The following is a 24,021-nucleotide window of genomic DNA, read 5'->3' as shown; positions in this document are numbered from 1 at the left end:
TGTATTTTTGCGTTTTATATATGTATCATTGGATTATGAACATGGAAACAAGGCAGGTTTACAAAGAGAGAGAAACTGTTTACTCGATGAAACAAGACATGCATAACTTGTTCTGTGAAAAAATTGAACTTTTTCAAAGATTTTTTGTTGTAAGCTGCACTTATTGACAGCTTATTTAACAATCTAACTGTTGCTCTTCCCTGCCATCTCCTTCCCTGTAGAAAATGCGCGCTGAAGCGGAGGGTGAAAAGCCTGCATTCGATTCCCTGGAGGGCGAGCTCGGAAAGGCAGCAGCCGTGAGCGAGAAGATGTCTCGTGTGCACAGTGAGCGTGACGCTGAGTTGGACCACTACCGTCATCTCCTGTCCGGTCTCCAGGACCGCTGGCAGGCTGTGTTCTCCCAGATGGACCTGCGCCAGCGGGAGCTGGAGCAGCTGGGTCGCCAGCTGGGTTACTACAGAGAGAGCTACGACTGGCTCATCCAGTGGATCGGTGAGGCCAAGCAGAGGCAGGAGAAGATCCAGGCCGTGTCCATCAGCGACAGCAAGACTCTGAAGGAGCAACTGGCCCAGGAGAAGGTACTGATGGGGGAATATTAGGGGTCCGTTACATCACTGCATTGCTCCGGGTGCTTAGCTGATCAACTGAACATTCTGGAACTTTGTGAAAATAAATCATTGACACCTTTTTTTCGACTTATTTTGTATGCTACTTCTGAGACGATGAATGTTATAAAGGCACACCGTGAAATCCCATCCAGACTAATTCTGATTATTTCCCCCAACATAGAAACTTCTGGAAGAGATTGAGCAAAACAAAGAGAAAGTTGACGAGTGTCAGAAATATGCTAAGGCATATATCGACACTATCAAGGTAAGCATGCACAACATTAGTGAGGAAAGCATATTAATACATTCATATCCAGCTTTATTTAAATGTCTTCATTTCATAAAAGGTTTAGTGTTGAAAGATCCTGTTTCTTTTTATTAGGATTATGAACTCCAGTTGGTGGCCTACAAAGCACAGGTGGACCCTCTCTCACCCCTGAAGAAAACCAAAATGGATTCGGCCTCAGATAACATCATTCAAGAGGTCTGTGCCACTTGTGTAATCTGAGCGCAGATTGTCATTCTCTGACATCCATTTGCAATGCTAGGAGATAAGTTTAGATCAGTAGTTTAAGACAAAACCCCGCACCTAATCAAAGGTTTCCTGTTTCATTTCTTCTCCATCAGTACGTGACGCTAAGAACCCGCTACAGCGAGCTGATGACTCTGACCAGTCAGTACATCAAGTTTATCACCGACACACAGCGCCGCCTGGAGGACGAGGAGGTGCGTGACAACACACTGGGAAATCCGAACCCTAACCCATTGACAACCAATGAAAAACAAATGCATGACCACTCTTTTGCAAGCACAAATGCATACACACACATTAATGTATGGATGATATTCTTTCATTTTGAGGTAATGTATGGTTTGGAACGTTGGCATTGGCATGCTGTGCTGTAGCCGCAGGATGTTAGGGCACCTAGCAGACAGGAAGTCCTATCTCTTAGAATGATGGCCATGCGGTGCTATTCGGCAAATATGCGAACGCTCTACCAAAAATCAGCCTAGTGCTAAGTGTCATGGTTCTCAGATGGGAAACAGGGACTATCAATTAGAATATGGCTAGAGTGTCATATTCATTTCTTATGGTGCCTTAAAATATCCAGGGCCAAGTAGATACTGATCTATTATATGAACACCAATGACAATTGCATACTGTTTTGATAAGCAGTAGTGGCCTTGTCACAAAATTCAATGAATTGATGAAACGTTTATGTTCAGTCTGAAGCAAAAGAAAAAGAGCATCCTCAAACGATTACGAGACCACGAGAGGAAATTCCAGTGGGTTAGGAGAAGCAACTCATAGGGGTTTACACATTTTGTATTCTGGCCTATTCATTTTCATGTCATTTAATGAGTTGTGCCGTAATATATTTCTTTTAAAGGGCGTTCTTTCTTTCACTATGTCTATTTTTCTCATTGGCCACTCTTTCTTAGATGTCAATCTAAGCTCTCCCACTGTATGCTTCAGGCCGACTGCCATGTCCTTCAACTTTCCTTTTTTCAGATGAACACACACTTTCCCGTCTCCCGTTCTTTTCTAACCCTAATGTTTTGTTTGTTTCTTTGCTTCTCTTAACTGCTTGCCAGTGCTTTGTCATGATGAATGCTTATCTTGTTTGGGCGCTAAAAGAGGTAAATAATCCACTACGCTCCAGTCACTATTCTCTCATTATGTGCCTTACCTTCCATGCCCTCAGGCTTCAATGCATCACCTAAACTGTCAAACATTTTCATATTTACCTTACATTCACTTACGTCCGTGTCTCGTTTATTCTGTGTTCGCATGGGCTTTAGGTGCTATGTTCTTTATTACATTTTCAGACAATCCTTGTACTATCCCTGCTTTCCCCTTTGCACATATTCTGCCCAGTTCCTTGATAATAGGGATCTAAGGAATACATTGCATTGTTGTGCAAGAAATCATAACAGGTTGTTTAACCGTGTGAATAGATTCATGTCAACTAACTAGTTGCTGGTTGATTGTGATGTCATTTTTGAATAACAACTTTGAGTAATTTCAAGCTGAAAATAGATTATTTTTTAAAAAAAGATTCACTTTAATATTTCACTTATGCAAAATGGTTTATCACAAAATAATTGCCTTAAGGACGCCGATATTGAAAAAGATACAGTTGCATGCCACATGAGTTCCTCACTTTGTTGTGTTGTGATGTCTTGTCTCCATACATTAATTGTTACATAACCATTTTCCATCTTACTTGTTTCTACCTTGAATTGTCTTTGTCAAAGATATCTTGCTTTAACAGCATCCTCCTGAATGAATTTACATCTGAACATATATCTCTCTTTAAGCTACCTATTAACATTTAACCTGTCATGCTTAATTTTTAATATTTTCTTTACCATTTGCTTCCACTAATACAGAAAGCTGCTGAGAAAATGAAAGCGGAAGACAGGAAAAAAATGGCAGAGATGCAGGCTGAGTTAAACAAACAGAAGCAGCTAGCTGAATCTCATGCAAAGGCCATTGCCAAGGCCGAGCAGGAAGCTCAAGAGCTGAAGCTCATGATGCAGGAGGAAGTCAGCAGGAGACAAGTTGTGTCTGTAGATGCAGAAAAGCAAAAGCACAATATCCAGCTGGAACTGCATGAGCTCAAAAATCTCTCCGAGCAGCAGATCAAGTCCAAGAGTCAACAGGTAGAAGAAGCCAATCAGAGCAGAGTCAAGATTGAGGAGGAAATCCGTATCATCAGGATCCAGCTGGAGACCACTGTCAAACAGAAGTTTACAGCTGAGGATGAGCTCAAGCAGCTCCGGGAAAAAGCGTCTGAAGCCGAGAGGCTGAGGAAGCTTGCACAGGAGGAGGCTGAGAAGCTCCGCAAACAGGTCAACGAGGAGACCCAGAAAAAACGCAAGGCAGAGGAAGAGCTCAAGTTAAAGTCTGAGGCTGAGAAGGAGGCAGCCAAGCAGAAGCAGAAGGCTCTGGAAGACCTTGAGAAGCTGAAGATGCAGGCGGAGGAGGCGGAGAGACGCATGAAGCAAGCTGAAGTGGAGAAGGAGAGGCAGATCAAGGTGGCCCAGGAGGTGGCACAGAAGAGTGCTGCCACCGAACTCCAGAGCAAACGCATGTCCTATGTTGAAAAGACATCAAAGCTGGAGGAATCACTCAAACTAGAGCATGTCACCGTCATCCAGCTGCAGGAGGAGGCAGCTCGTCTCAAGAAGCAACAGGAAGAGGCTGATATGGCCAGGGAGGAGGCGGAGAAGGAGTTAGAGAAATGGAGGCAGAAGGCCAATGAGGCACTTCGCTTAAGACTCCAGGCTGAGGAAGAAGCTCACAAAAAGAGTCGTGCCCAGGAGGATGCCGAGAAACAGAAGGAGGATGCTGAGCGTGAGGCCAGGAAGAGGGCTAAAGCTGAGGAGTCGGCACTCAAACAGAAAGATATGGCAGAGCAAGAGCTGGAGAGGCAGAGGAGGATAGCTGAGGGAACTGCTCAACAGAAACTCTCAGCAGAACAGGAGTTAATCCGGCTAAGGGCAGACTTTGACCATGCTGAGCAACAGAGATCCCTGCTTGATGACGAACTGTACCGCCTGAAGAATGAAGTCAGTGCAGCTGAGCAGCAAAGGAAACAGCTCGAAGATGAACTGGCCAAAGTGAGGAGTGAAATGAATATACTCCTGCAGCTAAAGTCCAAGGCAGAAAAGGAGAGCATGTCCAACACTGAGAAGAGCAAACAGCTCCTTGAATCTGAAGCTGCAAAAATGAGGGACCTTGCTGAGGAGGCCGGCAAACTTAGATCCATCGCTGAGGAAGCCAAGCGACAAAGGCAAGTTGCTGAGCAAGAAGCAGCTCGTCAAAGAGTTGAAGCTGAAAGGATCCTCAAAGAGAAGCTTGCTGCCATTAACGAGGCAACTCGCATGAAGACTGAAGCAGAGATTGCCCTCAAAGAAAAAGAGGCTGAGAATGAGCGACTCAGACGACAAGCTGAGGATGAAGCTTACCAGAGGAAAGCTCTGGAGGACCAAGCCAGCCAGCACAAGCAAGATATTGAGGAAAAGATCAATCAACTCAAGAAGTCATCTGAGAATGAGTTGGGAAGACAAAAGACACTTGTAGATGAAACTCTCAAGCAGAGACGAGTGGTTGAGGAGGAAATTCGCATTCTCAAGCTAAACTTTGAGAAAGCCTCATCTGGCAAGCTTGATTTGGAGCTGGAGTTGAATAAACTGAAAAACATTGCAGAGGAAACACAACAGAGTAAACTCCAAGCTGAAAAAGAGGCTGAGAAACACAGGAAACTTGCCCTGGAGGAGGAGAAACGCAGGCGCGAAGCAGAGGAAAAGGTCAAAAAGATCACTGCTGCAGAGGAAGAAGCAGGCAGACAGTGCAGAAATGCGCAGGAGGAAGTGGAGCGCCTCAAAAAGAAAGCAGATGAAGCCAAAAAGCAGAAAGAGGATGCTGACAAGGAAGCAGAAAGACAGATCCTCGTAGCCAAACAAGCAGCACAAAAATGCAATGCAGCAGAACAGCAAGTTCAGAGTGTCCTTGTCCAACAGAAGGAGGACAACCTCACGCAGAAACAGCTCAAGGAAGAGTATGAGAAAGCCAAGATGCTTGCGAAACAGGCGGAGCTTGCCAAGGAAAAGGCAGAGAAGGAGGCTGCTCTTCTCCGGCAACAAGCTGAGGATGCAGAACGCCAAAAACAGGTCGCTGAACTCGAAGCTTCCAACCAAGCCAAAGCTCAAGAGGAAGCCGTGAAATTGAGAAAGGAGGCAGAGTTCGAAGCTGCCAAGCGAGCGCAGGCTGAGGCTGATGCAATCAAACAGAAACAACAAGCAGATGCTGAGATGGAAAAGCACAAAAAGCTTGCAGAGAAAACAGTGAGTCAAAAGTCTCAGGTAGAGAAAGAGCTAACAAAGGTCAGGCTTCAGCTGGATGAAACTGACAAGCAAAAATCTGTCTTAGATGAGGAGCTGCAGCGTTTAAAGGACGAAGTCGGTGATGCGGTCAAGCAGAAGGCCCAGGTGGAAGAGGAGTTATTCAAAGTCAAGATTCAGATGGAGGAGCTGGTCAAACTGAAACTCAGAATTGAGCAGGAGAACCAGCGTCTTATCAAAAAGGACAAGGATAACACTCAGAAATTCCTGGCCGAGGAAGCTGAGAACATGAAGAAGCTCGCAGAAGAAGCTGCCAGACTCAGTGTGGAAGCCCAGGAGGCTGCACACATGAGACAGATCGCTGAATCTGACCTCTCCCAACAGAGGGCACTTGCAGAGAAGATGCTAAAGGAGAAGATGCTTGCCATTCAGGAAGCATGTAAACTGAAAGCAGAGGCTGAGATGCTTCAAAGACAGAAGGACCTGGCTCAAGAGCAGGCCCAGAAGCTGCTTGAGGATAAACAACTGATGCAGCAGCGTCTTGATGAAGAGACTGAGGGCTTCCAGAAATCCTTGGAAGCTGAGCGCAGGAGACAGCTGGAGATCACCGCCGAAGCTGAAAACCTCAAAGTCAAAGTGTCCCAACTAAGTGATGCTCAGTCCAAAGCAGAGAATGAGGCCAAGAAATTCAAGAAGCAAGCAGATGAGATCAGTGCCCGTCTTCATCAGACAGAACTAGCAACTAAAGAGAAATTGACTGTTGTAGAGAAACTTGAAGTGCAGCGACTGAGCAGCAACAAAGAGGCTGATGAGTTACGCAAAGCCATCGCTGATCTAGAAAAGGAGAAGGACAAACTGAAAAAGGAGGCCGAAGACCTACAGAATAACTCTAAAGAGGTATTGTTAGAGATGGCATAGTAGTGCAGCTTATGTCATTGTTAACCCTCTCTCTGAAAATGAGCAATCTTAAATGATTTAATTACATTTCTTTATCTATTCCTTTCCTAAAAATAACCACTTACACAGTTGTATTGTTTTGAGTTATATTTATATTACGGTACACTAAGCTTAAAAAGATCATATCGCTTCCAGATATTTTCAGTTTGTCCAGGACAAAAATGTAGATTCATTATTGGTGGTGTTCCCCATAATGTTCTCCCCTTACTGAGAAGAGTGTATATACTATTATGTAACATAGGAATAATTCAATCTAATATCTATATTTTTTAACTATTTGGGACTGATTCTTATAAGTGGAGTGTATTGTACTAAAATGTAGTAATTCCTTTGCTATATTGCACAGTATGTGGATTGATGGAGTTTTTTACGGAGTATTTTTTTAAATAAATGAAACTCATTGTTCTAATTATGTTCTTGTTTTCCCTTTTTCTCAATTAGATGGTCAATGCTCAGCAGAAACAAATCCAACACGAGAAGACAGTACTCCAGCAGACATTCACCACAGAGAAGGCGGCGCTGTTGAAGAAAGAAAAACAAATTGAAGAGGAGAAGAAGAAGCTGGAGAACCAGTTTGAGGAAGAGGTCAAGAAGGCCAAGGCCCTCAAAGAAGAACAGGAACGGCAAAGGAAGCAAATGGAGGAGGAGAAGAATCAACTTCAGGCTACCATGGATGCTGCCCTCAACAAACAAAAAGAGGCTGAGAAAGAAATGCTCAACAAGCAAAAAGAGATGCAGGAGCTTGAAAGGAAACGACTTGAACAGGAAAAGCTGCTTGGCGAGGAGAACAAGAAACTTCGCGAGAAACTGCAGCAGCTCGAGGTCGCCCATAAAGAGCCAATCTCCCACACCAGAGAAATCGATATCCAGACTGACAATGTGCCTGAGGATGAACTGATCCATATGACCATGGTGGAGACATCAAAGCAGGTTATCAATGGCCAAAGTGTTGGGGATGAGGTTGACAGTAAGAAGGATACATTGTCTTTTGATGGCATCCGCGAGAAAGTACCTGCAAGCAGACTTTATGAAGTTGGCCTTTTGACGAAAAAGGAGTTTGATAAGCTGAAGAATGGCAAAGCTACCGTGCAAGACCTCAGCCAGACTGATAAGTTAAGAACAATTCTGCAGGGCAAGAACTGTATAGGGGGTGTCTTGACACAGTCTAATCAGAAAATGGCAATATATCAAGCTATGAAAGAAAAGAAACTGACTCCTGGTTGTGCTTTGATCCTCCTGGAGGCACAGGCAGCCTCTGGCTATGTAGTCGACCCAGTTAGAAACAAGAAACTCTCTGTCAGTGAGGCTGTGAAGGAAGGCCTGATCGGACCTGAGCTGCACAACAAAATGCTGTCTGCTGAGAGAGCTGTCATTGGTTACAAAGACCCTTACACCAGTAACAAGATCTCACTCTTTGAAGCTATGAAGAAGGGCTTGATTGACAGAGACCATGCCATTAGGCAGCTTGAGGCTCAGATAGCTACTGGTGGACTCATTGATCCCATAAACAGCCACCGTGTGCCCATCGAGACTGCATACAAACAGGGGCAGTTTGATGCTGAGATGAACAAGATACTGGAGGACCCTTCGGATGACACCAAGGGATTCTTTGATCCTAACACCCAGGAGAACTTAACATACCATCAGCTAATGCAGAGATGCAGCACAGATCCGGAGACAGGACTGCTGCTCCTGCCCATCACTGACAAGGCTGCTCTGAGCACGTCAACCTACACAGAGGAGGAGACCAAGGATGTGTTCAGCAAGACGACCGTCTCTGTGCCATTCGGAAAATTCAAAGGAAAGACTGTAACTATCTGGGAAATCATCAATTCGGAGTACTTTACCGAGGACCAGAGAAAGGATCTTATTCGTCAGTACAAGACAGGAAAGATCACAGTGGAAAAAATCATCAAGATTGTTATCACCATGGCAGAGGAAAAGGAAAAAAAGAATGAAATCGCTTTTGAGGGTCTGAGGGGACCTGTCCTTGCTACTGAACTACTGGAGTCCAAGATAATCGACAAAGACCTCTACAACAAGCTGCACACAGGCAATAAAACAATCAAAGAGGTGTCTGAAATGGAGCCTGTTCACAAATCCTTGAAGGGTACAAACTGCATTGCAGGTGTAGTTATTGACTCAACTAAGGAGACTATGTCTTTCTATCAAGCCATGAAGAAGGATATGATGAGGGTAGGGCCTGCTTTAACTCTGCTGGAAGCACAAGCTGGAACAGGATTTGTGGTTGATCCTATAAAGAATCAGAAGTTCACTGTCGATGAAGCTGTGAAAGCAACTGTCATTGGTCCCGAGCTGCATGAAAAACTACTGTCAGCTGAAAGAGGTGTTACAGGCTACAAAGATCCTTACACAGGAAAGACTGTGTCTTTGTTCGAAGCAATGAAGAAAGAACTCATTCCAAAAGATCAGGGCATCAGACTCCTAGATGCGCAGCTTGCAACAGGAGGCATCATTGATCCAGTGAAAAGCCACCGCATCCCACATGATGTTGCCTGTAAACGAGGCTTCTTTGATGATGAAATGAAGCGTATTCTGAATAATCCAACTGATGATGTTAAAGGCTACTTTGACCCCAACACACAGGAAAATGTCACATACTCACAGCTATACAAGAGATGTGTCACTGACAATAAATCTGGCCTTCAGCTTCTTCCTCTGTCTGAGAAAGCAATCAATGCAAAGGAAGAGCATACATACACAGACATCCAAACCAAAGAGGCCATGAGCCAAGCAACAATGGAGCTGCAGTCTGGTCCATTCAAAGGGAAGAAACTCACTATCTGGGAAATGATCCACTCTGAATATATTACAGAGGAACAGAGAATTGACCTGATGAGGCAGTATAGGTCTGGAAAGATTACAATAGAAAAGATCGTCACGATTGTGATCACCATTGTAAACGAGAAAGAGGCTAAGAAACAAGAGCAAGACAGCTTCAAAGGGCTTAGAGCACCTGTCTCTGCCAAGTCACTGTTTGATTCCAAAATCATTGACAAAGCTACGTTTGACATGCTCCAACAAGGCAAAAAGACACCTACACAGGTCAGCGAAAATGTCAATGTAAGCAAGTACCTGCAGGGCTCTGACAGTATTGCTGGTGTCTACCTTGAACCGACAAAGGAGAAGATCAGCATCTATCAAGCTATGAAGAAAAATCTTCTGAGACACAACACAGGCCTGTCACTTCTAGAGGCCCAAGCTGCCACAGGGTTCATTATAGATCCAGTGAAGAACCAGTACCTGTCAGTGGATGATGCAGTTAAAGCAGGCATTGTCGGCCCTGAGCTACATGAGAAACTGCTTGCTGCTGAAAAAGCAGTCACTGGTTACAAAGATCCCTTCACGGGCAAAACAATCTCTCTCTTCCAAGCAATGGAAAAAGATCTAATCATTAAAGAGCATGTCATGCCACTCTTGGAGGCCCAACTGAGTTCAGGAGGAATCATTGATCCTGTGAACAGCCACCGCGTTCCTATTGACGTTGCCTATCAGAAGAGCTTTTTCAGCAAAGAAATGACACACAGCTTCTCTAATCCATCTGACGATAACAAAGCTTTCTCAGACCCCAATTCAGATGATAAAGTAACATACAAACAGCTGAAAGAGAAGTGCACTAGAGATCCTGATTCAGGCATGAACCTTCTACCACTTTCCAAGCCACAGGCCCCTATTGTGGTGGAGAAGACATACCTCTACACGGAGGAACAGACGCAGAATGACCTGGCCACAACACAAATTGACCTCCCCAGTTCACTTGAGTCCCTTGCTGGAGGGTCAAAAAGTCTCTGGGACATCATGAACTCAAATCTACTTCCTGAGCAAGAGAGGAAGAAGCTGATGGAGGAGTATCGTTCTGGCAGTATCACGAAAGAGCGCATGATCATCATCATTATTGAGATTATGGAGCAGAGAGAGATCATCCGAGGTGAAACTGTTAAGTCCTGTAACACAATCAGACGTAGGGTCACTATCGAGGAGCTCTACAATTCCCGTATCATTGACCTGGAGACATTCAACCTGCTGAAGCAAGACAAAAGAAACATCCGTGACATTATGGAGATGCAGAGTGTGAAGCAGTATCTCTTTGGCACGGGCTGCGTTGCTGGTGTCATATCTGACTCCACTTCCAGGATGAGCATTTATTCAGCGATGAAGAGAGGGTTCTTGAAGCCTGAAATTGCCCTTAGTCTCTTGGAAGCACAAGCAGCAACAGGATTCATAATTGATCCTGTGAGAAACGAGACACTCACTGTTGATGAGGCTGTCCGCAAGGGTGTGGTCGGCCCTGAGATCCATGACAGACTTCTGTCAGCTGAGAGAGCAGTCACAGGCTACAAGGACCCTTACAGTGGCAAAATAATATCTCTCTTCCAAGCAATGAAAAAGGACCTTGTTCTGGAGGATTATGCTCTGAAAATGTTGGAGGCTCAGACTGCCACAGGAGGCATTATGGATCCTGAATTCTACTTCCACCTCCCAGCAGACATTGCCACACAGAGAGGATACATCAACAAGGAAACAAATGAAAGGCTTGCTGATGACGTAAAGGGATTTGTTGACCCTGTCACTGAGGAGAAACTTTCTTATGCCCAATTACTCAGGAGATGCAAGATTGACCCTACCAATGGGATGCGCTTGCTGTCACTGGGAGACAAGAGACTGACGTTCAAAGGTCTTAGAAAACAGATCACCATAGAGGAGATGTTACGCTCTCAGATCATCGACCAACAGACGGTCAATGAGCTGAATGAAGGTCTGATTTCAGTGGAAGAGGTTAGCCGTAGACTCCAAAAATACCTTGAGGGCACAAGCTGTATCGCTGGTGTTTATGTAGAGGGAACTAATGACCGTCTATCAGTCTACCAAGCCATGAAAAAGAACATGATCAGGCCAGGAACTGCCTTTGAACTGCTGGAGGCTCAGGCTGCCACAGGCTATGTAATTGACCCAATCAAAAATCTCAAACTTACTGTCAATGAATCTATCAAGATGGGAATAGTGGGGCCAGAATTCAAAGACAAGCTTCTCTCTGCTGAGCGTGCTGTGACAGGTTACAGAGACCCCTATTCCGGAAAGACAATCTCTCTGTTCCAGGCCATGAAGAAGGGGCTCATCTTAAAAGACCATGGAATACGTCTCCTTGAGGCTCAGATTGCCACTGGCGGAATCATTGACCCAGAGGAGAGTCATCGCTTGCCAGTGGAGGTGGCCTACAACCGTGGCCTCTTCGACGAGGAGATGAATGAGATTCTCACAGATCCATCAGATGACACCAAGGGTTTCTTCGATCCCAACACTGAGGAGAACCTGACCTACCTCGGGCTAATGGAGAGGTGCATCACTGACCCAGCTACTGGACTTGTCCTCCTGCTCCTGAAGGAGAAGAAGCGCGAGAGAAAAACCTCCTCCAAATCCTCTGTCCGCAAACGCCGAGTGGTCATCGTGGACCCAGAGTCAGGCAAAGAGATGACTGTCTATGAGGCATTTAGAAAGCAGCTCATTGACCATCAGACCTACCTGGAGCTTTCTGAGCAGGAGTGTGAGTGGGAAGAGATCACACAGACATCCTCTGATGGCGTTGTCAAGTCAATGATCATCGACAGACGGTCAGGAAGACAGTATGACATTGATGACGCCCTCGCACGAGGCCTCATCGACCAGACTTCACTTAGTACCTACCGCTCCGGAAACCTGTCCATCACTGAGTTTGCTGACATGCTGTCTGGAAACATGGGCGGCTTCCGCTCCCGGTCATCCTCTTTTGGTTCCACCTCTGGTTCCACCTCATCATCATACAATCCCATGAGCCCCATACCCTCCATTAGACCCCCTGCAATCATGTGGAATGACCCCACGGAGGAGACTGGCCCTGTAGCCGGAATCCTGGATACAGACACTTTGGAGAAGGTGTCAGTCACAGAGGCCATGCACAGGAACCTTGTGGACAATATAACAGGCCAAAGACTACTTGAGGCACAAGCCTGCACAGGGGGCATAATTGACCCAACTACTGGTGAACGATTCGCTGTTACTGAGGCAACCGAGAAAGGGCTTGTGGACAAGGTGATGGTGGACCGTATCACCCTGGCTCACAAAGCTTTCAATGGATTTGAGGACCCAAGAACCAAAGTGAAGATGTCTGCCTCCCAAGCTCTAAAGAAAGGCTGGCTGTATTATGAAGCTGGGCAACGTTTTCTGGAAGTCCAATACCTTACGGGGGGGCTGATTGAACCGGATGTTGAGGGTAGAGTCTCACTGGACGAATCCATCAGAAAGGGCACAATTGATGCTCGCACTGCTCAGAAGCTGAGAGATGTGAGCGCTTACTCCAAATACCTGACATGTCCCAAAACCAAACTAAAAATCTCTTACAAAGATGCCATGGACAGAAGCATGGTTGAGGAAGGATCTGGCCTGCGACTGCTGGAGGCCTCCTCACAGTCAAGCAAAGGGCTGTATAGCCCATACAATGCCAGCAATTCCGGGTCTGCCGCTGGCTCCCGGTCCGGGTCCAGGACTGGATCCAGAACAGGATCCAGAAGAGGCAGCTTTGATGCCACAGGTTCCGGTTTCAGTATGAACTTCTCATCCTCCTCCTTCACCAGCTCCAGCAATTACGGTGGCCGCAGATATGATGCAGGACCTCATAATGGGCTCAACATGGATGAGCTAGCCCAAGCCCTTATGGCTCTAACAATGATCAGGCCATGCAGCTCAGAAGAACAACGAGCCTTCCCAATGATGATACCAATGCATACCACAGTCGCATAATTTATAGGAAAAGAAATTGACATTTGAAAAACAAATAATTAATTTATTCTGCTCATGTGGTCACATTCGGAAATGGCTGGAAGTAATTAAATGCAGGTCCTCATATATATGTCCAAAACAATGCCTTATCTCTCCAGCCTTAATTTCTTATAACTATCAGATACATTTAATGTTTTGTTCCATTTTATTGCAATTTTTATTGATTAGTAAGTCAATTTATATTTTAAGTGCAAAGTATCGGATTTAGTTTTTACTTCATATAAAGTGATCACAACTGATTTTATAGTTCGCGTTAACACAACTTGTATACTTAAGCTTTCCGAAACGAATATATGTACTTCGAACAGATATATTTTTCCAGTTTTCTTTTTCTTTTTGAACTTGAACTCCTCTTTCTTTTATCTGTTTGCCAATATCCTATGAAATATGCCAACATAGATATTATAGTGACACTTTTAGATGTCTTCATAGTTCTGAATGTCTGTAGAGTTTGACCCCAAGTTTTTTTTTAACATTTTAAGTGAAATTAGTAATCTGGCACAGTAAAACAAATAGTCGCAGAGCAGAATTTAAAAAACACTACTTAAACAGTGGACGACGACTGCAACATTCAAAGTTTAATGAACTGCTTCCGTGTCCTACATCCCAGACAACATTGCCCTTTCTGCTCAGTGGACAGGCCCATGTACCAAGTCATCACCTTATTCTTTAATCGCCCACTCCAAAGTTATAAACTATTATACCCATCATTACGGACTACTATACCCACCATGTACCTCTTGTCAAGTGTTCCTGGTAGACTGTCCTCAGAAGATGTCAGGCTTCACCATGCTTCCTCTGACATTAGAGGCAAAGATCTGCATCCTGGATGTTGCTTTGGTTCTTGTAAGTTGAAATCAGTTTACTGATTTTGTCATTTTAGTAATGTAGTTTTGTAATATACTTTCCTTTTATCCCTTTCATCACAGCCATACACCTTCTCTACTCTCCTCTGATTCTGTTTTTTCTCTTCCCCCTTTATCGCTAGCATTTCAATTCTAGTTTGGAAGAAAGCGCTATCAAACATTTTTATCAGTTGGATGATTATGATCATGCCTTTTTCACCTCAGTATTTTAAGATGATTGATTCCCTTTTTTTTGGCAGATGTCTCATTCCATCAGAATTCGATGGGGATTTGCAGATACTCAGATGGGCATGGCTGATGAGTCTCTTAACAGGGACGATATCCCAATTCAACAGCTTCACCATCCAGAAATTCAGGTAAATTCATCATCCACCATGTAAAGCATTACATCATCAAATACATTTGGAATGTATTTATTTGTTTGCATTGCAATTTTTTCAGATTTTTTAAATATATTTTTTTACTGTTGGTTTTGTTGTCTCAAATTATAATTTTTGTTTTGTTTTTAGATCTGCCATTGAGTACCTTGCTTCCATTGCACCTCCCTCATTTTTGAAGACAGTTGAGGCTTGTGACCCCTGAAGTCTCCCTGGGATACCATACTAGGAACAAACTCCATGAATTTTTTGTTTTGTCCAACGTTCGTACTTGAATATTGATCATAATCCCCCTATTTTGGATTACACCTCTTACACATGACTATGTTTATGGGCTTTCACATTGTCAGCGCCATGAAGATGAAATGCAATGTAATCTTAATTTTCTGTAAGCAACATCAATGTAACATCAGTCAGAACCAAAGTAAATAGTTGCTGAGATGACATTGCAATATCTGATCTGATACGACAATACATTGAATGAATGTACATATTTTATAGGATGAATACATTTCAAGACATTTTCTGACATTTTACATATTTCCTTTGCAAAAATGATTTTGAAGCTTTGTCATATGTCGCTTTTCAACCAGTATTGGTATGTTTTCCATACCAAGTATGTTTGTTTTCGGTTCTGCTTCTAGGAAGTGTTTTACTTCTGTAAATCTTCGTTTTCATTTTTCATCATATTTTTCATATCTTATATAATACATTTTTGCTTTGCATGTTTTATTAACTTGGTAATAAATATTTTTTGGGGGAAAAAATTATTGTAAGAAGAAGAGAATAGGACATGAATCTGCTCTGCAAAACTTGTTTTGTTAAATGCAGATTTAAATGGTAACAAGATATTTAATCAAAACTAACTGGTTGGTTTTGCTCATTTTAACACATTTTTGTGTTGAGTGACATGGTGAGTGGAATCTGGTGTATGTTTTGATGATAACACTTTAATGTAAATAAATGTGCTTTAAAAAGGTAATCTTGTCAACTACATTTCAATTTCCAGGTAAATCACACTGACCATGGAATTATCTACACAGTGACCGTACAGCATACAGAACATATCACTATTTTCAGCATAACACATATGATTACATTGTGTGTACCTGTAGGCACAGTATAGATATTCACACTAAAGGCTATAAACCAATTTATTGGTAGCAGCATCTGATATACTCTGTTTTTCATGCAAAATTGCTCCATTTAAAAAATATATATATATTTAACCAGGTAAGCTAGTTGAGAACAAGTTCTCATTTGCAACTGCGACCTGGCCAAGATAAAGCATAGCAGTTCGACACATACAACAACACAGAGTTACACATGGAATAAACAAACACAGTAGAAAAAATGAAATTAAAGTCTATATACAGTGAGTGCAAATAAGATTCATATGACTTCAGTTTAAGCCATTGTTTTTTGTGGTAGGCCTTATACTTTAGTTTAGTAATTTTATTGTGGTATGCATATACTTAAGCTTAAAAGCATTGTTCTGTACAGTGATGGAAAAATTACACAATTGTCATACTTAAGTAAAAAATACCTTAATAAAAAATGACAAAGTTGAAAGTCACCCAGTAAAATAATACTTGAGTAAAAGACAAAGTATTTGGTTTTAAATATACTGTACTTAGGTATCAGAAGTAAATGTAATTGCTAAAGTATACTTAAGTGTATGAATTTGACCATTGTCCTGTCCTGCTAAGCTTTCAAAATATAACTAGTACTTTTGGGTGTCAGGGAAAATGTATGGAGTAAAAAGTACATTGTTTTCTGTAGTAAGGTAAAAGTTGTCAAAAATATAAATAGTAAAGTACAGATACCCCCAAAAACGACATAAGTATTACTTTAAAGTATTATACTTACAGTGAGCACCATCATTCACCTGGACAGTGACATTTTTTTGTTATATTGGTTCTGTACTCTAGCAATTTAAGTTTGAAAGGGTACAATGACAATGATCGTGAAGTGCAGACTGTCCGCTTTAATTTGAGGGTATTTTCATACATATAGGATGAACCGTTTAGAAATGACAGCACCGTACATGGTCCCCCCCATTTTAAGTTACTGCAAGTATTTAATGAATTGGCTTCACAGATGTGTGTCGTTAGGCAGGTGTATTCATTTGTGTCGTTAGTGAATGCAGGAGAGCTGTTGATGAATAGTATTGATTCTAGACTTTGCTATTGCCTTTGGAGGTTGTTGTTGGGGTGTGAGAACATGAGGAAGACCGCAGTGTTGATGCAAATGAAGCTGGCCGTCATAAGGCTCAGAAATGAAAATCAATCAATCAGGAACATTGCAAAAACCCTGGGCATGCCCAAGTCAACTGTTTGGTTGGTCCTCAACAAGAAAAAAACAACCGGTGAACTCAATTATGTCAAAAGACCCGGTAGACTGAGGAAGATCACTGTAGTGGATGACCGGAGAATACTCTCTATGGTGAAGAAAACACGCCTGACAACAGCCCAACAGATAAAAATACTCTCCTGGATGCAGGTGTAGATGTGTCAAAGTCAACCATACGTAGAAGACTACACCAGCAGGACTACAGAGGATACACTACAAGATGCAAACCACTGATACGCCTGAAGAACAGAAAGGCCAGATTACAGTTTGCTAAAAAGCACCTAAAAGAGCCCCAAGAGTTCTGGAAAAAAGTATTGTGGACAGATGAGACAAAGATGAACATGTACCAGAGTGATGGAAAGAGGAAAGTGTGGAGAGAAAAAATACATGCCCGTGATCCAAAGCATACCACCTCATCCGTGAAACATGGTGGAGGGGGTGTTATGGCTTGGGACTGTATGGCTGCCAGGGGAACAAGCTCACTTGTCTTCATCGATGATGTGACTGCAGACAGAAGTAGAACAATGAATTTTGAAGTCTACAGAAATATTTTATCTGCTCAGATAAAACCAAATGCCTCCAAACTCATTGGATGGCACTTCATCATACAAAAAGACAATTACCCTAAACATACTGCTAGAGCAACGAAGGGGTTTTTGATGGCCAAAAAGTGGAAAATCCTTGACTGGCCGAGTCACTCACCACATCTGAATCCAATTGAACATGCATTTTACATGCTGAAGAGGACACTGAAGGCAATAAGTCCCCGAAACAAGCAGGAACTGAAGATGGTTGCAGTACATGCCTGGCATAGCATCACCAGGGAAGATACCCAGCGTCTGGTGATGTCGATGCATCGCAGACTTCAAGCAGTCATTGCATGAAAAGGATATGCAACCAAATATTAACAATGATTACTTTTTTCTGCATTGTTAAACTGTCCAATGTTTTTGATGCCCGAAAATGGGAGGGACTATGTACAAAAGCTTCTATAATTTCTGAACGGTTCATCCGATATGTATGAAAATACCCTAAAATTAAAGCTGACAGTCTGCACTTCACCCTTATTGTATCATTTCAAACTCAAAGTGCTAGAGTACAGAACCAATATAAGTACTTTACACCACTGTTACAGTATACCATAGTAGAATCATTATAGGTGAATGAAGTAGTGTTTTTAATGCCCTCTACTTGCTGTCTACAAGCACTACTGTCTGCATTATTTAATTTCACCATTATGAGGGCACTATTAGTTTGACTTACAAGTAATTTCAACTCATGTACTCTTGGAATCAGAGGTCTTGGAATACAAGCAAACAATGAACCCTCATCCCCTCAATCACGATTTAGCTACCAACTTAATTTCATGGATAAATTTTCTGTCAGCGACTTGGAGAACGTTATTAGAGACTTAGATATACAGTCTGTGTGGAAGGGTGTGGAAGTTGTGCTCTTTGGTCTATCTATATGTCTACGTGTGTTTCTTTCTATGCTAATGTTAGCCTTTGACATTGATGGAAGATCCAGCCAATATGAGAGATGGGCCGTCTACCTGCCAGAATACCTCTAATGACTGCCTTGACTACCCTTCACTGACCCTGTCCCTCCCACCCCTCCCAGAAAGAGGTGACGAGGAGGTAAGACATCCGAGAATGGGGTGAGGCAGTGCTTTGGGAAGACAGGGCTGTAACAGACCTACCAGTACGGAGCAGTAAAACGAAATACCTGAATTTGAACTTCGGTAGTACTATACTAATGTATCGAGGAGGGCAAACTCAGTGTCCTGATCACTACCAATTCAGCTGCACTAATTCATTGTATTATACTGTATATTGAGTGAAAGCATACACAAATTAATAATCTCTGATGTATTCTTATTTTTGTTGTCTGTTTCAGGAGGAAAGTGTGTATGGATTGGCAACACCCACATCCAAGGAACCAAGCTCTGGGTATGGGTAAATGCTAGGGATGCACCGATATAGCATTTTTGGCAGATACCGATATCCAATATTTTCCTTGCCAAAAAAACTTGTTACTGATAACCAATATTTAAAATGTTTGCAGCCTTTAAAGCATTCTAGTACAGTTACATAGTCAACACACACATACAGTATGGACGCATCAGTCTAAGGCACTGCAGCACAGTGCAAAAGGCATCACTACAGTCCCTGGTTCGAATCCAGTCTGTATCACAGCCGGCCATGCTTGGGAGTCCAATAGGGCTGCGCACAATTGGCCCAGCGTCGTCCGGGTTTGACCAGGGTAGGCCTTCATTGTAAATAAGAATTTGTTCTTAACTGATTTGCCTAGTTAAATAAAGGTTACACACACACCACACTGCCCCAAAAGTTATTTTGTTGGTATTTACGTATGTCCCCATTACCAGTAAAACATAAACAAAACATATTTATTTCACTTACTTGTTGTGCTTTTTCATTGTTCATTTGTTCAGTCGTTTCATTCTCAACCAGGATTTCTATGGAACGCCGTTTGGGTATTTTTGCATGTCAAAAAAGATGCACGTCACATAACACTATTTGACGTGTCAAAAAGCTTGTTGACCAATCAGGACTTGAATGTGACTGCACGTCAAATAATAATTTAATGCGTCCATACTTTTTTTTGCGTAGTTATTACACATTGATTACGCTATCACTTGTATTTCATGTGTCACAACGATTCATCGATACGTATGCTATGATGCTGGTAAAGTCTTGCGCACCTACAGTGCTGGTCATAAAAAAAGCTAGCTAGCTCATGGATGCAAACAATGTTCTTCTCCAAAAACACTGCAAAACTACATAATCTGTTTCAGTAGCAATCATTATCTAGCTAACTATATAGCTAGGTGTCATCATCTAAAATGACCCTAATTTATAAAACAGTTGTTATTTAATTAATGGTGGTCGGACCCATCTATGTGAAGCTAGCCACAATAAGGATTAGGCACAATAGTGGACTTTGCGGTTAGCCCTCAAAATAAACGTATGTCATTGACAGTGACGCAATGAATACAAGTAGTAGAATTATACCATAATTGAATAGATCATGCTAAACGAGGTTGGAATGTTGTTAAATAAAATCAACAAAAGACAATCATTTGTTAATTTGACAAAACTGTTGAAATCACACTGAATGTATTATACTTTAGAATTGCATTGGGAGCATACTTATTTCACTGTACAGCCTTACCTATGGATTGTGGATCAATGACATGGGGTATCAGTCTACTCAGTGACAGTCAGAGAACATTAGTGTCGTAGCTCTTATTGCGGGACTCTGAAACAACTGTGAATTGAGCCACATTTATTGTCACCCTATGTGTATTTTACAACATTAACAATGTCTACACGGTATTTCTGATCAATTTTATATTATTTTAATGGACATAAAATGTGCTTTTCTTTCAAAAACAAGGACCTTTCTAAGTGACCCCAAACTTTTGAACGGCAGTGTGCGTTATATTGGTATGCACGTCAAGCTTTGACATAGTTTTTTCACATCACCGTTAAACTTGACATCGGGCCAATATCAATATTGGCATTTTTCTGATTCCAATATGTTCACCGATATATCGTGCATCCCTAGTAAATGCAAAAACAAGGTGGCCATGGCTAAATTCAAGACATTCAAGCCATCACAACTTCAACAATTCACATATTGGTGAATTTTCCTTTTTGTATGCATTTCAAGATCTTAACATTGGTAATTAAATACAAATTCAATGTGTTAGACATGTTGCACTGAGCACCATGCCCATCACCCACCATCAGTCAGGTCAAACTGAAAAAGTGGCCGGTGATGATGACAGTTGGTCGATTGTCACAGTTTAGTGGACCAGTGTGCCTGGATCTAAAGTTATTGACCTGGATGGTCCAACAGTACAAAGATGATAACAAAAAGTATGTGTAAATCGGTCCAGTTACAAACATTGGGTAATTGGTATGTGTATAGTTATTAGTTATTTCAGTAAACAATGATTTTAATGAGAAAAAAATATACGAAAATAACTGTCAATGGTGCAGCGTCTAAAACCGCTCAACGGGAGCACGCTTGAAGATACATAGAAACAGATTTTTATCAGAACCGCGCAAGGTCGTGTACAGACATTTGTTTACATCCCTGCTAGTGAGCATTTCTCATTTACCAAGATAATCCACCCACCTGACAGGTGTGGCATATCAAGAAGCTGATTGAAACTGCATGATCATTACACAGGTGCACCTTGCGCTGGGGACAATAAAAGGCCACTCTTACGAAGCCCTTTTGTGGGGAAAAACTCATTCTGATTGGCTGGGCCAGGCTCGCCAGTGGGTGGGCCTGCCTCACAAGTGGGTGGGTGGGCCTATGCCCTCCCAGAATGTGAAATCCCCTGCCCAGTCATGTGAAATCCATAAATTAGGGACTATTGAATTTATTTCAATTGACTGATTTCCTTCTAGGAACTGTAACTGTAAAATCTTTGAAATTGTTGCATGTTGCATTTATTTTTGTTCAGTATACAAAAAAGTGCTAATCTTTCTAAATGGTGCACCCGATATGGAAGAAATATCTTAATGACAGTATTTATCCTTCCAAAAAATGCTAAGATTCTAAATTATAAACTGGGTGGTTCGAGCCCTGAATGCTGATTGGCTGACAGCCGTGGTATATCATGGATATGACAAAACATTTATTTTTACTGCTCTAATTACCCTGGTAACCAGTTTTTAATAGCAGTAAGACACCTCGGGGGTTTGTGGTATATGGCCAATATACCACGGCTAAGGGCTGTATATAGGATTCCGTTATGTGTCATTATTTCTTTCATCACATTCCCAGTGGGTTAGAAGTTTACATACACTCAATTAGTATTTGGTAGCATTGCCTTTAAATTATTTCACTTGGGTCAAACGTTTTGGGTAGTCTTCCACAAGCTTCCCGCAATAAGTTGGGTGAATTTTGGCCCAGTCCTCCTGACATAGGTGGTGTAACTGAGTCAGGTTTGTAGGCCTCCTTGCTCGCACATGCTTTTTCAATTCTGCCTACACATTTTCTATAGGATTGAGGTCATGGCTTTGTGATGGCCACTCCAATACCTTGACTTTGTTGTCCTTAAGCCATTTGCCACAACTTTGGAAGTATGCTTGGGGTCATTGTCCATTTGGCAGACCCATTTGCGACCAAGCTCTAACTTCCTGACTGATGTCTTGAGATGTTTCTTCAATATATCCACATAATTGTCTTCCCTCATGATGCCATTTATTTTGTGAAGTGCACCAGTGCACTGTTGTTCTGGGATTGATTTGTACTTTTCGCACCAAAGTAAATTAATCTCAAGTAGATTTGTCTCCTTCCTGAATGGTATGACGGCTGCGTGGTCCCATGGTGTTTATACTTGCGTGCTATTGTTTGTACAGATGAACGTGGTACCTTCAGCCGTTTGGAAATTGCTCCCAAGGATGAACTAGACTTGTCGAGGTCTAGAATTATTTTCTGAGGTCTTGGCTGATTTCTTTTGACTTTCCCATGATGTCAAGCAGAGGCACTGAGTTTGAAGGTAGGCCTTGAAATACATTCACAGGTACACCTCCAATTGACTCAAATTATGTCAATTAGCCTATCAGAAGCTTCTAAAGCCATGACATTATTTTCCAAGCTGTTTAAAGGCAAAGTCAACTTAGTGTATGTAAACTTCTGACCCACTGGAATTATGATACAGTGAGTTATAAGTGAAATAATCTGTCTGTAAACATTTGTTGGAAAAATGACTTGTGTAATGCACAAAGTAGATGTCCTAACCGACTTGGCAAAACTAGTTTGTTAACAAGAAATTTGTGGAGTGGTTGAAAAATGAGTTTTAATGAGTCCAACCTAAGTGTATGTAAACTTCCGACTTCAAATGTATGAAATTAATAGTGATATTGACACAAGCTTTGTGGGGCTTGTATGCTTCCAGGAGGGAGTCAGAGGAGTGGAGCCAATGGCAGGGGGAGTTCAGAGGTCAAATCCGAGCCCTGCGACACTGGTTGAAGAGCATGGAGATGAGGCTACCTCCTCTGGACCATACGGTCAGTTGGGTTGTTGAGTTGCTCGGTTTCTTACCTTTCTCTCGTTCACCTATTTAACCTACAGCTTGAATGTCATTTGTTTTATATATATGAAAAATACATTTTATGTCAACATTGCTAAACATCAGTCTTTTCCCTCCGTAAAATTATTCTCAGAGGTTTAGTGCACATTACGCAGTTAACAGTAGAATGAACAGGGCCTTGGCATATTTAGTAAAGCAACATCCTTGTAGTGAGATCTGCTGAATGAGGCTATCAATCTATCGCCATCATCATCAATGGATATCCACTGAACCATTAAAGACATACATCGTCCTCCATCCTCTGTTGCTGCGCATCCAATTACACAGAGTAAAATACACTGATGGAGAGGCGGCTGGATATTAAGTGAAGGAGAAGAATGAGTGAACAATGTTGATATATTATCCATTCACAGGATGCTAGAAGACTGGACAATACCCATCCCCCATGATGCAACTTGTTGGTGTAACGGTAATCGTTTGGGCTGGGAGAAATCCAAAGATGATTTCAAAGAAAAACAGTGATTTGAGACTGGCCCCTATTGTGTAATACGCCATGGCGCTGGGCTGAGCATCACTATCGAATAATATGCCCTAAGCCCCAGAGAAATAAATGCTCTCCCACCCAGGGGGCTGGCATGATACCACTAAACAGAGAACGAGAGAAAAACTGTACAAACAACAGCACGAGTCAGAAGAGGGAGACACATTACACATGCAGGTGTATGACTTCAGACAGAAGGAAAAAGAGCAAGGGAATCAGTGAGAGAGAAGAATCTAGAGCCAGGCGGACTCAAGCGGAGATCGAGGTGGTGGTCTTAGCTCCTCCGTGTCCTGCAGCAAGTTTCCTTTGGGGAGAGGGGCAGGCAGGCAAGCTCTTTTGTGCTGTGCTGGGACAGGGAGGCTGGAGAAACGCTCAGCAGTCGAGGCCCCCTGCACACATGAGCGAACAGACTGAAAAGGACATTAGACTCAGATGGGAGGATGAGGACGGAGAGAAAAGAAGGAAAGAAAAACAGGATCTTACCGAGTCCTGTGGTCTGGCCATAAAGGCATTTGTTGTGTTTCCCCCAGCCATTAGTCTTTTTTATCTGTTAGTGGCGGAC

General features: G+C 42.4%; 1 protein-coding gene across 7 annotated transcripts in view; it reads left to right on the top strand.

The window, feature by feature from the left end:
- The window catches only part of LOC112233084 (plectin), a 95,934-nt gene extending 80,459 nt beyond the window's left edge, over positions 1-15,475 (top strand). For all 7 annotated transcript variants that reach the window (XM_042313382.1, XM_042313377.1, XM_042313373.1 and 4 more), the window contains 8 exons: positions 222-578; positions 790-873; positions 991-1,092; positions 1,236-1,334; positions 3,003-6,356; positions 6,858-14,096; positions 14,356-14,472; positions 14,626-15,475. In XM_042313382.1, the coding sequence (XP_042169316.1) occupies positions 222-578; positions 790-873; positions 991-1,092; positions 1,236-1,334; positions 3,003-6,356; positions 6,858-13,211 (10,350 nt within the window). In that variant the 3' untranslated portion in view covers positions 13,212-14,096; positions 14,356-14,472; positions 14,626-15,475. The remainder of the gene's footprint in view (positions 1-221; positions 579-789; positions 874-990; positions 1,093-1,235; positions 1,335-3,002; positions 6,357-6,857; positions 14,097-14,355; positions 14,473-14,625) is intronic.
- The last annotated feature ends 8,546 nt before the right edge of the window (positions 15,476-24,021 follow it).

This window comes from Oncorhynchus tshawytscha, linkage group LG03 (assembly GCF_018296145.1).
Source record: "Oncorhynchus tshawytscha isolate Ot180627B linkage group LG03, Otsh_v2.0, whole genome shotgun sequence".
NCBI classification, from domain to species: Eukaryota; Metazoa; Chordata; class Actinopteri; order Salmoniformes; family Salmonidae; genus Oncorhynchus; species Oncorhynchus tshawytscha.
The sequence above is the reverse complement of the archived record's forward strand: the minus strand, read 5'-3'. Positions and strand labels throughout refer to the sequence as shown.